Here is a 13,682-nt window from a genome sequence, read left to right as displayed (position 1 = left end):
TCTTAGGCAAATCTCTCTCAAAATGACTTCTTTTCTGCAGGTCCACATTTATCCTCCAGGAAATTCATTTTTGCTCCACCAACTCAAAAGTGCGAACGATTTTTCCAAAGCAGACCTGTTTCTTTATGCTGCCACCAGCAGGGGGAGCACCACTCACACACTCTCATCCTAAAACTTACCTGGGCAGGAATCAGATAACATTTTTTTATGTCCCCCAAACTCTAACGGACATGCCAAAATAAGAATAGGTCTTTTGAAGCTGCCATCACTTAAAATGAGAAACAAGGCTACCCCCTTCTGTCTCACATGAGGAGGTGGAAACCAAGTACCCTAGTAGTTCTGTTCGCAGAAATCCCCCTTCCAGGTCTCTCTCTGCTTCAGCGAACTCTTTGCCTTCTCTTACATAGCCTGGAGATAGGTGAAGGGCTAAACCTGGCAGAACCTGTGAATCATTTCACTAATGTGTCATGCAAGGGTAGTAGAGTGTCTTGCTTTAGGAGCCGGAGTATACCTAGTAGATAAAGTATTTTTCTGTGCCCTAGTGCCTCTGCCACAACTCTAGGAGAAAGGTAATTTTGCAATTAACATCCTGGTAGATATCTTTAAGGTCATTTCTCCAGTATGTAAGGGTCTTGGCTATTATTTCTATAGCCAGCTTTACCTTCCTCACCTAATTTGCATAATACTGATATTAATAAATTAATGTGTTAAAGTACTTCTGTTCTTCCATTTTTAGTATAACTGTAGTGAATTTATACTGATCAAGCTACACTGGCTTCATCTCTTTTGATAACGGAGATGTTTGGGTGTTGGTTAGCCAGATTTGGACGCAGAAGGAACACCGAAGCCCTACTCTTTTTTTTTTTTCGTTTTTTTTTTTTTTTTTTTTTTTTTTTTTTGTGGCCTCTCCCGTTGCGGAGCACAGGCTCCAGACGCGCAGGCTCAGCGGCCATGGCCCACGGACCCAGCCGCCCCGCGTCACGCGGGATCCTCCCGGACCGGGGCACGAACCCGCGTCCCCTGCATCGGCAGGCGGACTCTCAACCACTGCGCCACCAGGGAATCCCTGAAGCCCTACTCTTAACTCTGAGCCTCCCCCTCCTCCTCCTCTGCTGTCCTCTTCCTTCTCCCATACAAGCATCTGCGTCCATGGAGAATCACATTAAAAATGTACATTTGATGTTAACCCTCAATTTGAGGACACTTATCAGTGTGAACTTCCAAATTTCCATAAAGGAACAATGTTGAATCTTCTCTGAAGACTTCATAAGCACCTTAAACTTACCTTGTGAGGACAGATTATGCTTAACTCTTACTCAGTGGGTTTCCCAGCCTGTCTTCCACTAATCTGGATACTTCTCTTTTGTTCATCTTTTTTCACTTTTTGTTGTGTACTAATTGCCTTGTTTATAACTGTGGGATTTAACCCCAAGGGTGAATCTTATTCACATACACACAGACACACACAGAGTACTGATCCAATTGTGTTTCACGTGATTTTTTATTCAGTATCAGTTTTAATTTAAAAACAATAAAAATCTGATCAGTTGCTAAAATTTAATAAATTCAAATGTCAATTTTTAAAATTTATTTCATCGTATAGTTGATTTACAACATTGTGTTAATTTCTGTTGTACAGCAATGTGATTTTATCTTAATTTATAAAATATGGTGTACCTACTGAATACAAGAATTCTCATTCAAATTAAATACAGTAGTAGAAGTTTAGTTAGGGTGATGAAAAAAGAGAAATTAAGACTTTGACTTGAGAAGCAGTGTGTGAAATTTAGGTTAACTGATTCTATAATTAATTGTAATAAAATGTCATGAAAATATCTTATCCTGCTGGAATTTTTTCAGTATGTTACGACTTTTTCTCATTCATTCAGCATAAAGGACAAAACATGGCCTCTAGGCCAAATGCAGCTGCCTGCTTTTGTAAATAAAGTTTTATTGGAACACAGCCACACCTGTGCATTTGTACATAGCAATGAAGTTGAGCAGTTGTAACAGAGACTCTCTGATTCCACAACCTTAAATATTTCCTACCTGGCCCTGCAGTGAAAGTTTGCTGACCCATAGTTTACAGGGTTCTGTGATGGTTTATAAGCCTTCAGTTTGAAATAAAAGATGCAGTCATTAGAAATAATTATCATAAAGGGTTGATATGGAGGGAATAATTGAAAAACAAATATTATTTTAAAGACTTGCTTTTCATCTTCATCTTTTCCAAAATGAAATTGCTCTGTAACTTTCAGGCTACATAAGCTTTCTATATAATTCTGTCGTTTTTGTTGTACCAGCCTAAAATACTTCTAGAATCAAGAGAGCAGAATCACCAATGGATTTGCAATTTGTTATCCAAATAGGCTGACCTTAATTATAAATAATGTGTTACATATTTGTTGTGCTCTACTGTTCACAAATTATATCCCCATGCCTTCTAGCATGTGATTCACAGAACAACCTGTTTCCATTTTATAGAAAGCAAGGCCGTCTGTGTGTGTGGTGCAGTATATGTGTGTCTGGGTGGTGTCATGATTAGTAATCAAGGGTCGTACAATAAGTGGAAAAACAAAAACCAGATCTTATATTTGTATGTACTCAGTATTTCATCTATTATTTACTCTTCCTCTGCTTTTTCACAGTATAAATAGCATTGGTGCTAAATCAGAAATGCTACTGGGAAACTGATGCAGTTGTTTTAGTAGTTGTTTACTAGTTGTTGAGACAGGGATGTTTGTCAGTTATTAAAATATTCACTATAGATGCAAAGAAAATACAGAATTTTTATCAATGCATAGTTAGAACAACCTCTAGATGGAGGTAATAGACCATATTGTGTGTTAACTTTTTTCTTAGTTCCCATCAACCTGAGAGTTTACAAAATAAAATTTTAAATTACATTTTCCAAGATAAACAGTGTGAAAAACAACAACACATACATGCAGATATAGGTGGGATTGATTACCAGAAAAGAAATGATGATCCTTTGAGGAAAAGTGGTTAAGGTAAACTTTGAATTTATGACATGTAGGAAGATAAATAATACTTTAGACTTGAAAGAAGCAGACTTCAAAATGATTATGAAAAACGTAAGACTCTGGTGACAGATTATTTATAAGGGAAAATGTACATATTTCATATAATGGTTTTCTTAAGTCACGTTTTTTTCTTTTTCTTCACTCAGAGTAACTTGGAAAGAATATGCTGAGAGAGCTCTGTAAAAGCTAGAGATGTGCATAAGTTCTGATTTTCAAAAAATAAAAGATTGATTCCACCACTATAGATCAGTGAACATAAAATCTTTTCCTTTGATTACAGCACAAATAGTTAGTTGGGTTTTCTGTGAGTGATGAAGTTCAAGCAGACTCAACAGATTTTTCTAAAAATGTGAGATGATCTGTTTTTTCTTTGCTAGTAGATAGAGTAGGGAAATTGAGCTAATATATCTTGATTTAAGGAAAGCTTTAAGCCAAGTTCACTCATAATATTCTTGGGGACAAGATGTTAAAATATGGGCAAGGTTCTTTGTTACCCATGCTGGCAGAAGGGTTTGAGCCTCAATCATTCAAAAGAATAACTGTTGACAATATCATGATTCTAGAGTTCCAGGTCTAGATCTTAGACACTAGTGTGTTCAGTAATTTTTTTCAGTGGGTGAAAATGTGGAAGGTATGATTATAAATGTTGCAAGTGACGCAAAATTAGGAGGAACAGGGTGTATGATGGATGACAATAGTAATTAAAAGATTTTCACATGTTGAAAGAGATACTGAACAAGGTGAATTAAGAGGGATAAATATGGAAGGAGGGATGGAGAGGAAAATGTCACAATTTAAGGTCGTGAGGGAAAAACAGATGGAAATTAGAATGAAGCATGGAGTTTAGTTAACAATAATATATTAATATTGGTTCATTTTGAAAATTTTTAATATTATATGTCAATATTAGTACAGTTGTGGTAAATGTATTATAGTAATTTAAGATAGTATTTAAGATAGTAATTTAAGTAGTATCTCCTAATCTAGGTAAGTTCTCAGATCATAATAGGTTGCTTTTGTCATAACTCTTGCTTCTGCTGTTAGGAGATTATTGATTTTCTAATGAAAATTAAGAGGTCAATAAACTTATAACTGAAAAGTGGCCATTTTATTGGTTGTGCATAAGTTGTGTGAATTATGTGATCTTTTGTGTTCAGGAATGGTCTAACTGTTACAAATTAAGAAAATTGTTCACTTCAATTTTTTATTTGAAAGTTATGTGTATCTACAGAAACAATCAAGATAAATAACATCCAAAATTACATTTTTCATTTCAGTTATGACAATGCAAGTGAAAATTAAGACTTACTTTTGAATTATTTAGGTAAATAATTTTTTTTTTTTTTTTTTTTTGCGGTACGCGGGCCTCTCACTGTTGTGGTCTCTCCCTTTGTGGAGCACAGGCTCCGGATGCGCAGGCTCAGTGGCCATGACTCACGGGTCCAGCCGCTCCGCGGCATGTGGGATCTTCCCAGACCGGGGCACGAACCCGTCCCCTGCATCGGCAGGCGGACTCTCAACCACTGCGCCACCAGGGAAGCCCGTAAATGAATATTTTGCCTCAGACAGAAACACTCTGAATACTTTTGCAGAGAAAGAAACATTCTGAATGTAGAAAGTAATATGTGCCCAATTTTTAGAGGAAGCAAGTTGCTGAACAAATATTGTACATAATTTATAGTCAAATATTTATTTATATAAATTTTATATTCCCAAAGGGAAAAAAGTAAAGAATCCATGGGATGTATTCTTCTAGTAATGAATGCAGTGTTTCCAAGGAAGGATTGAAGGACATGGGGAATTTTTGAAAAAACATATTCTAAAATTACCTTTGATTTTAGTCTTTGTTTTTAGTCATGATATTTATTTTAATTTTCAAATGACATTAAGGGGGCCTTGAACTCTTTATTTTTATGATGGAGAAGCAGGAATCTGTTGACACAATGTATTTTTCAGTTTAATACTTATGTGAATAGACTTTTCTGAGGGTCTCTTTGTGACTCTGATGTTGATGAAGGTGATGGCAGCAGCTAATCTTTCTTGGAACTCACTCCAGGCCAGACACTATTGTAAGTGATCACGTTTTAGATATTTTACCCCCATAGCACACATATGAGATAGATGGTGTTAGTATCCCCAGGTATAGCTGAGGAAACTGGCCTCATGTTAATGTCAAACATTGGTTATTTATTCATCTATATGAATACTTCTGTTAAATATTAATGAATGGTTTAGAGATTTTTTAAAATGTTAAATTTCACGGTATTTGATTAAAAGTTTACACAATGTCCACTGTTTTTATCCTTTTCAGGTATGCGGTTTTGTGTGGCTATGTATCTGAGTTTGAGGGCTTACAAAACAGAATTAACTATGGATATCGCTTCAAGGTATATCTTGATATTAAAAATGTTTTACTGTAGCTGTATGTTCCATTCACAGGTATAAATCAAATTATTCAACAGATTTATCTTTAAGAATTTATCTTTTTTATTTAAATGAAATGACAGTCTTTAAATAGTACTGTGCCAAAAAAGAAACAAACTCTTTGGGTGATGAAGGATTATTATTATTATTATAGATCCTGAAGGAAGTCACATAGTAGATGAGTACTATTTTTTTAAAGGTAGAGGCTTAGCCTTTTAGTCATGAGCACACTGACATCATAAACATGGATGGCACTAATTAGTTAACATTTAATACATATTGATTTACTGGGAGGAGTAGAATTCAATCTAGGGCTTAAATTTGCCATGATAGATGAATAAAATAAGTAATGCGCATACTGATTATTTATCATGTGCCTGTAGTTGTAATCGTTCAGTAAATAACCCCTCAGGGTCAATAATTTTAGGAATGGGCAGAGAGTTCTTTGTTTTCCAGCTCCCTATAACCATTGACAATGTTAGGGGAGTAGATTCTTCCATCACCTAGTTCTGCTATTCTTTTTTCCATTATACCCACATCATATGACATTTGTAAGTTTGCCTCTCAATCAATAAGTATTAGCTAGGCAAGTCATGGGCAGACAAAAATGTGACTTGGATGTTTTCTATTTTTAAGGTGACGTTTATTATTAAATCATAATCACAGTTCTGGTTCTAGTTGTGAGCATTTTGATGAGTGAGTTATTGAAAAGCTTAATTGTATTAATGATAAAGATTGAGGAGGGAGACAAAACAACATTATAAAGTCCCTTTGAATTTACCAGGCAGAGTTCTACTCAACACTACCTGAAACTTGGGAGATATTTCTTTTGGATTTTCTTTCAGGAGCATCTAGATAAAGCAATCGAATTTTTACCTGAAGAACCCTTTTTGTATTACCTCAAGGGAAGATACTGTTACACTGTAAGTTGAAAGCTTTTATCTGTAAAGCTTATTTGAATGTACTCTGATTATATGATATACTTTCAGTGACTTACTCTTTTATTGTTTTACCTAGTGCCTGCTATAGAGAAAATGATGAAATCAGTACATATTTTGAGTTTATAAATTTATATATTTTATAATTATATATTGAATTACACACAATATATGATTTTATAAATGCATGTATTTTTTCTTTACTGCCTTTCCATTTCCCCTTGAGGCAGTCACACTGTCTCCCTTTAAATGTGCTTTTTCTCAGATGGTGATCAGCCACCAGTACCCATGCACCCTGTATTGGTGCACTGCTCTGTTTTGTGGGAGAACTTTTTTCCTTTATCAGAGTTTATTAAGCATAAATTAGGTGCTTGCTGTCCTTTCCTTTAAGAAACTTTATTTGAAGGGGACATAAGACATATAGAAATAGATAAAGGCAGCTGGTGAGTCTAAGACCCAATGTGTTAAATGACACCTGTTTACAGAAAGTTAACAGAATATGAAAATATATCTTAACAGCTGCATAAAAAAATTACCCTGAAGAGAACTGCTCTTTCTGAATGAGAAAATTGGGATAGGCAAAAGAGGAAGCTTTTAAATTGTGGCTTATAGAGGATTAGGGGTGAAACAGGAGGTTTGCTTTTACTGAACACCTGCTATATATGTCAGATGTACATTTTATACTTTATATTTCTTATCACATTTCATCCTTTTAACAACCCTGTAAGCAGTTTTTATTGTGCCAGTTTTAAATATTAAGAATCTGAGTCTTCATGAAGGTAGGGGACTCCCCTAAGATTTAAAAACCATTGACCCAACCTCATGAGTCTGGAACTTGAATGTACACTATACAGTTAGGCTTTAAAAGCCCAAGAAGGAAATTTTAATTCCAAATGGAACCTGATCTTCATGCCATAGACAAATGGCAGAAGGTAATGCTAATCCTTCCTGGAGGATTGTACCTTCACACACAAGTCTTAGAACATTCTTGCAGAGTTGAGCTCACAGTGAAAAAAAATAGAATATATACAAAGAAACAAGCCATCATAAATGACAGTCAAAAGAAACAAAAAAAAGAGAACAGAAGTAGATCTTAAAGGACTTCAGATTTTGGAAAAATGGAATACAGAATATTAAACAGCTACCTACATAATGTGTTTTTAAAACTAAAATGAATTAGGGGAAAAATGGATGAGGAACATGAGACTATAAAAATGACCAGGTAGATTTCAAAAATGGAACAATTTTTGATATAAAAAGTATATTATTTGTCATTAAAAGAAAACTCAATGGAAAGATTTGGTAGTAGATAGGCCCCGCTAAAGAGAGAATTAACAAACTTCAAGACAAATCTGAAAATGTTGCCTGGAAGCAGCACAGAGGAACAAAGAGATAGAAAATATGAAGGAGAGATAAAAAGACATGGAAGGGAAGTAAGGATACCATGTAGTGGTGAATTTTATCTCCTTCTTTTGGTAATTAATAGAACAAAAGACCCAAAAACATGTAAAAAAATATGTAAAACATTGATTGGAGCCTTACATTTAATAACCTTGATCTAATAAACATAGATGAAAATATGTATCTAGCCATTAGAGGATACACATTTTCAAGCATATGTTGAATGTTTATAAAACTGACCATATATGAGGTCATGAAGCAAGTCTTAATAAATTTCAAAGAATTGATATCCTATAGGTTTTCTGATCATAATGCAATTGTAATAGAAATTCAGAAACAAAACAGCTTAAAAACCATAAATCTTGAATTAGAAATAATAGGACATGACAATAAAATAAGATGCCATTTTATACCTACTCATTTGATAAAATTTTAAATTATCAGCATGAGATGTAAAAATATGGAGCAACGGGAATTCTTACATTGTTGTGGGAGCACAAATCAGCACAACCATCTCTGAAACAATTGGGTATTATCTCTGAAATTTGATTGTCTACCATATGACAATGGTGCCTATCCTAGAGAAACTCTTAAAAATGTGCTTTAGAAGGCATGGACAAGAATGCCTGTAGTAGTCTTGTTTCTAAGAGCAAAAAATGGAAAAGTCCCAAATGTCCACTGAAAAAAGAGTGGATGGCTGAACCAAGATGGCGGAGTAGAAGGACGTGCTCTCACTCCCTCATGCGAGAACACCAGAATCACAACTAGCTGCTGGACAATCATCAACAGGAACACACTGGAACTCACCACAAAAGATACCCCACATCCAAAGACAAAGGAGAAGCCACAGTGAGACTGTAGGAGGGGTGCAAAATCACAGTAAAATCAAATCCCATAACTGCTGGGTGGGTGACTCAGAGACTGGAGAACACTTATGCCACAGAAGTCCACCCACTGGAGTGAAGGTTCTGAGCCGAACATCAGGCTTCCCAACCTGGGGGTCCAGCAACGGGAGGAGGAATTCCTAGAGAATCAGACTTTGAAGGCTAGTGGGATTTGATTGCAGGACTTCAACAGGGCTGGGGGAAACAGAGACTCCACTCTTGGAGGGCACACACAAAGTAGTGTGCGCATCGGGATCCAGGGGAAGGAGCAGTGACCCCAGGGGAGACTGAACCAGACCTATCTGCTAGCGTTGGAGGGTCTCCTGCAGAGGCGGGGGTAGGGGGGTGGTGGCTGTGGCTCACCATGGGGACAAGGACACTGACAGCAGAAGTTCTGGGAAGTACTCCTTGGCATGAGCCCTCCCAGAGTCTGCCATTAGCCCCACCAAAGAGCCCAGGTAGGCTCCAGTGCCGGGTTGCCTCAGGCCAAACAACCAAGAGGGAGGGAACCCAGCCCCACCCAGCAGCAGTCAAGCGGATTAAAGTTTTACTGAGCTCTGCCCACCAGAGAAACAGTCAGCTCTACCCACCACCAGTCCCTCCCATCATGAAACTTGCACAAGCCTCTTAGATAGCCTCATCTACCAGAGGGCAGACAGCAGAAGCAAGAAGAACTACAATCCTGCAGCCTGTGGAAAAAAACTACACTCACAGAAAGATAGACAAGATGAAAAGGCAGAGGGCTAAATACCAGATGAAGGAACAAGATAAAACCCCAGAAAAACAACTAAATGAAGTGGAGATAGGCACCCTTCCAGAAAAAGAATTCAGAATAATGATAGTGAAGGTGATCCAGGACCTCGGAAAAAGAATGGAGGCAAAGATTGAGAAGATGCAAGAAATGTTTAACAAAGACATAGAAGAATTAAAGAACAAACAAACAGAGATGAACAATACAATAACTGAAATGAAAACTACACTAGAAGGAATCAATAACAGAATAACTGAGGCAGAAGAACGGATAAGTGACCTGGAAGACAGGATGGTGGAATTCACTGCTGCGGAACAGAATAAAGAAAAAAGAATGAAACGAAATGAAGACAGCCTAAGAAATCTCTGGGACAACATTAAACGCAACGACATTCGCATTATAGGGGTCCCAGAAGGGGAGGAGACAGAGAAAGGACCAGAGAAAATATTTGAAGAGATTATAGTCGAAAACTTCCCTCATATGGGAAAGGAAATAGCCACCCAAGTCCAGGAAGTGCGGAGTCCCATACAGGATAAACCCAAGGAGAAACACGCCGAGACACGTAGTAATCAAATTGGCAAAAATTAAAGAAAAATCATTGAAAGCAGCAAGGGAAAAACAACAAATAACATACAAGGGAATTCCCATAAGGTTAACAGCTGATTTCTCAGCAGAAACTCTACAAGCCAGAAGGGAGTGGCATGATATACTTAAAGTGATGAAAGGGAAGAACCTACAATCAAGATTACTCTACCTGGCAAGGATCTCATTCAGATTCGATGGAGAAATCAAAAGCATTACAGACAAGCAAAAGCTAAGACAATTCAGCACCACCAAACCAGCTCTACAAGAAATGTGAAAGGAACTTCTCTAAGTGGGAAACACAAGAGAAGGAAAGGACCTACAAAAACAAACCCAAAACAATTAAGAAAAAGGTCATAGGAACATTCATATTGATAATTACCTTACACGTGAATGGATTAAATGCTCCAACCAAAAGACACAGGCTTGCTGAATGGATACAAAAACAAGACCCATCTATATGCTGTCTACAAGAGACCCACTGCAGACCTAGGGACACATACAGACTGAAAGTGAGGAGATGGAAAAAGATATTCCATGCAAATGGAAATCAAAAGAAAGCTGGAGTAGCAATACTCATATCAGATAAAATAGACTTTAAAATACAGAATGTTACAAGAGACAAGGAAGGACACTACATAATGATCAAGGGATCAATCCAAGAAGAAGATATAACAATTATAAATATATATGCACCCAACATAGGAGCACCTCAATACATAAGGCAACTGCTAACAGCTATAAAGAGGAACTCGACAGTAACACAATAATAGTGGGGGACTTTAGCACCTCACTTACATCAATGGACAGATCATCCAAAATGAAAATAAATAAGGAAACAGAAGCTTTAAATGACACAATAGACCAGATAGGTTTAATTGATATTTATAGGACATTCCATACAAAAACAGCAGATTACACTTTCTTCTTAAGTGTACATGGAACATTCTCCAGGATAGATCATATCTTGGGTCACAAATCAAGCCTCAGTAAATTTAAGAAAATTGAAATCATATCAAGCATCTTTTCTGACCACAATGCTATGAGATTAGAAATCAATTAAAGGGAAAAAACGTAAAAAACACAAACACATGGAGTCTAAACAATACGTTACTAAATAACCAAATGATCACTGAAGAAATCAAAGAGGAAATCAAAAAATACCTAGAGAAAAATGAATGAAAACACAACAATCCAAAACCTATGGGATGCAGCAAAAGCGGTTCTAAGAAGGAAGTTTAGAGCTATACAAGCCTACCTCAAGAAACAAGAAAAATCTCAAATAAACAATCTAAACTTACACCTAAAGGAACTAGAGAAAGAAGAACAAACAAAACCGAAAGTTCACAGAAGGAAAGAAATCATCATAAAGATCAGAGCAGAAATAAATGAAATAGAAACAAAGAAAACAATAGCAAAGATCAATAAAACTAAAAGCTGGTTCTTTAAGAAGATAAACAAAACTGATAAGCCATTAGCCAGACTCATCAAGAAAAAGAGAGAGAGGATTCAAATCAATAAAATTAGAAATGAAAAAAGAGAAGTTACAACAGACACCACAGAAATACAAAGCATCCTAAGAGACTACTACAAGCAACTCTATGCCAATAAAATGGACAACCTGGAAGAAATGGACAAATTCTCAGAAAGGTATAACCTTCCAAGACTGAACCAGGAAGAAATAGAAAATATGAACAGACCAATTACAAGTAATGAAATTGAAACTGTGATTAAAAATCTTCCAACAAACAAAAGTCCAGGACCAGATGGCCTCACAGGTGAATTCTGTCAAACATTTAGCGAAGAGCTAACACCCATCCTTCTCAAACTCTTCCAAAAACTTGCAGAGGAAGGAACACTCCCAAACTCATTCTATGAGGCCACCATCACCCTGATACCAAAACCAGACAACGATACTACAAAGAAAGAAAATTACAGACCAATATCACTGATGAATAGAGATGCAAAAATCCTCAATGAGGGCTTCCCTGGTGGCACAGTGGTTGGGAGTCTGCTTGCCGATGCAGGGGACGCAGGTTCGTGCCCCAGTCCGGGAAGATCCCACATGCCGCGGAGCAGCTGGGCCCGTGAGCCATGGCTGCTGAGCCTGCGCGTCCGGAACCTGTGCTCCGCAACGGGAGACGCCACAGCAGTGAGAGGCCCGCATACTGCAAAAAAAAAAAAAAAAAAAAAAAAAATCCTCAATGAAATACTAGCAAACAGAATCCAACAACACATTAAAAGGATCATACACCATGATTGAGTGGGATTTATCCCAGGGATGCAAGGATTCTTCAATATATGCAAATCAATCAATGTGATACACCATATTAGCAAACTGAAGAATAAAAAACATATGATCATCTCAATAGATGCAGAAAAAGCTTTTGTCAAAATTCAACACCCATTTATGATAAAAACTCTCCAGAAAGTGGGCATAGAGGGAACCTACCTCAACATAATAAAGGCCATCTACGACAAACCCACAGCAAACATCATTCTCAATGGTGAAAAACTGAAACCATTTCCTCTAAGATCAGGAACCAGACAAGGATGTCCACTCTCACCACTATTATTCAACATAGTTTTGGAAGTCCTAGCCACGGCAATCAGAGAAGAAAAAGAAATAAAAGGAATACAAATTGGAAAAGAAGTAAAACTGTCACTTTTGCAGATGACATGATACAATACATAGAGAATCCTAAAGATGCCACCAGAAAACTACTAGAGGTAATCAATGAGTTTGGTAAAGTTGCAGGATACAAAATTAATGCACAGAAATCTCTTGCTTCCTATACACAAATGATGAAAAATCTGAAAGAGAAATTAAGAAAACAATCCCATTTAACACTGCAACAAAAAGAATAAAATACCTAGGAATAAACCTACCTAGGGAGACAAAAGACCTGTATGCAGAAAACTAAGACACTGTTGAAAGAAATTAAAGATGATACCAACAGATGAAGAGATATACCATGTTCTTGGATTGGAAGAATAAATATTGTGAAAATGACTATACTACCCAAAGCAATCTACAGATTCAATGTAGTCCCTATCAAATTACCAGTGGCATATTTTATGGAACTAGAACAAAAAATCTTAAAATTTGTACAGAGACACAAAAGACCCCAAATAGCCAAAGCAGTCTTGAGGGAAAAAAACGGAGCTGGAGGAATCAGACTCCCTGACTTTAGACTATACTACAAAGCTACAGTAATCAAGACAATATGGTACTGGCACAAAAACAGAAACATAGATCAATGGAACAAGATAGAAAGCCCAGAGATAAACCCACGCACCTACATTCAACTAATCTATGACAAAGGAGGCAAGGATATACAATGGAAAAAAGACAGTCTCTTCAATAAATGGTACTGGGAAAAGTGGACAGCTACATGTAAAAGAATGAAATGAGAACACTCCCTAACACCATACACAAAAATAAACTCAAAATGTATTCAAGACCTAAATGTAAGACTGGACACTATAAAACTTTTAGAGGAAAACATAGGAAGAACACTCTTTGACATAAATCACAGCAAGATCTTTTTCGATCCACCTCCTAGAGTAATGGAAATGAAAACAAAAATAAACAAATGGGGCTTCCCTGGTGGCGCAGTGGTTGAGAGTCCGCCTGCCAATGCAGGGGATATGGGTT

At 36.8% G+C, this 13,682-nt stretch overlaps 1 protein-coding gene across 5 annotated transcripts in view; it reads left to right on the top strand.

The window, feature by feature from the left end:
- RMDN2 (regulator of microtubule dynamics 2) overlaps positions 1 to 13,682 on the top strand; it is a 109,428-nt gene that overhangs the window by 72,417 nt on the left and 23,329 nt on the right. For all 5 annotated transcript variants that reach the window (XM_059078833.2, XM_067007777.1, XM_067007779.1 and 2 more), the window contains exons 6-7: positions 5,356 to 5,431; positions 6,314 to 6,391. In XM_059078833.2, the coding sequence (XP_058934816.2) occupies positions 5,356 to 5,431; positions 6,314 to 6,391 (154 nt within the window). The remainder of the gene's footprint in view (positions 1 to 5,355; positions 5,432 to 6,313; positions 6,392 to 13,682) is intronic.

Source organism: Kogia breviceps, chromosome 11, assembly GCF_026419965.1.
Source record: "Kogia breviceps isolate mKogBre1 chromosome 11, mKogBre1 haplotype 1, whole genome shotgun sequence".
NCBI lineage: Eukaryota > Metazoa > Chordata > Mammalia > Artiodactyla > Physeteridae > Kogia > Kogia breviceps.
Note: the sequence above shows the minus strand (reverse complement) of the source record. Positions and strands in the feature narration are given on the sequence as shown.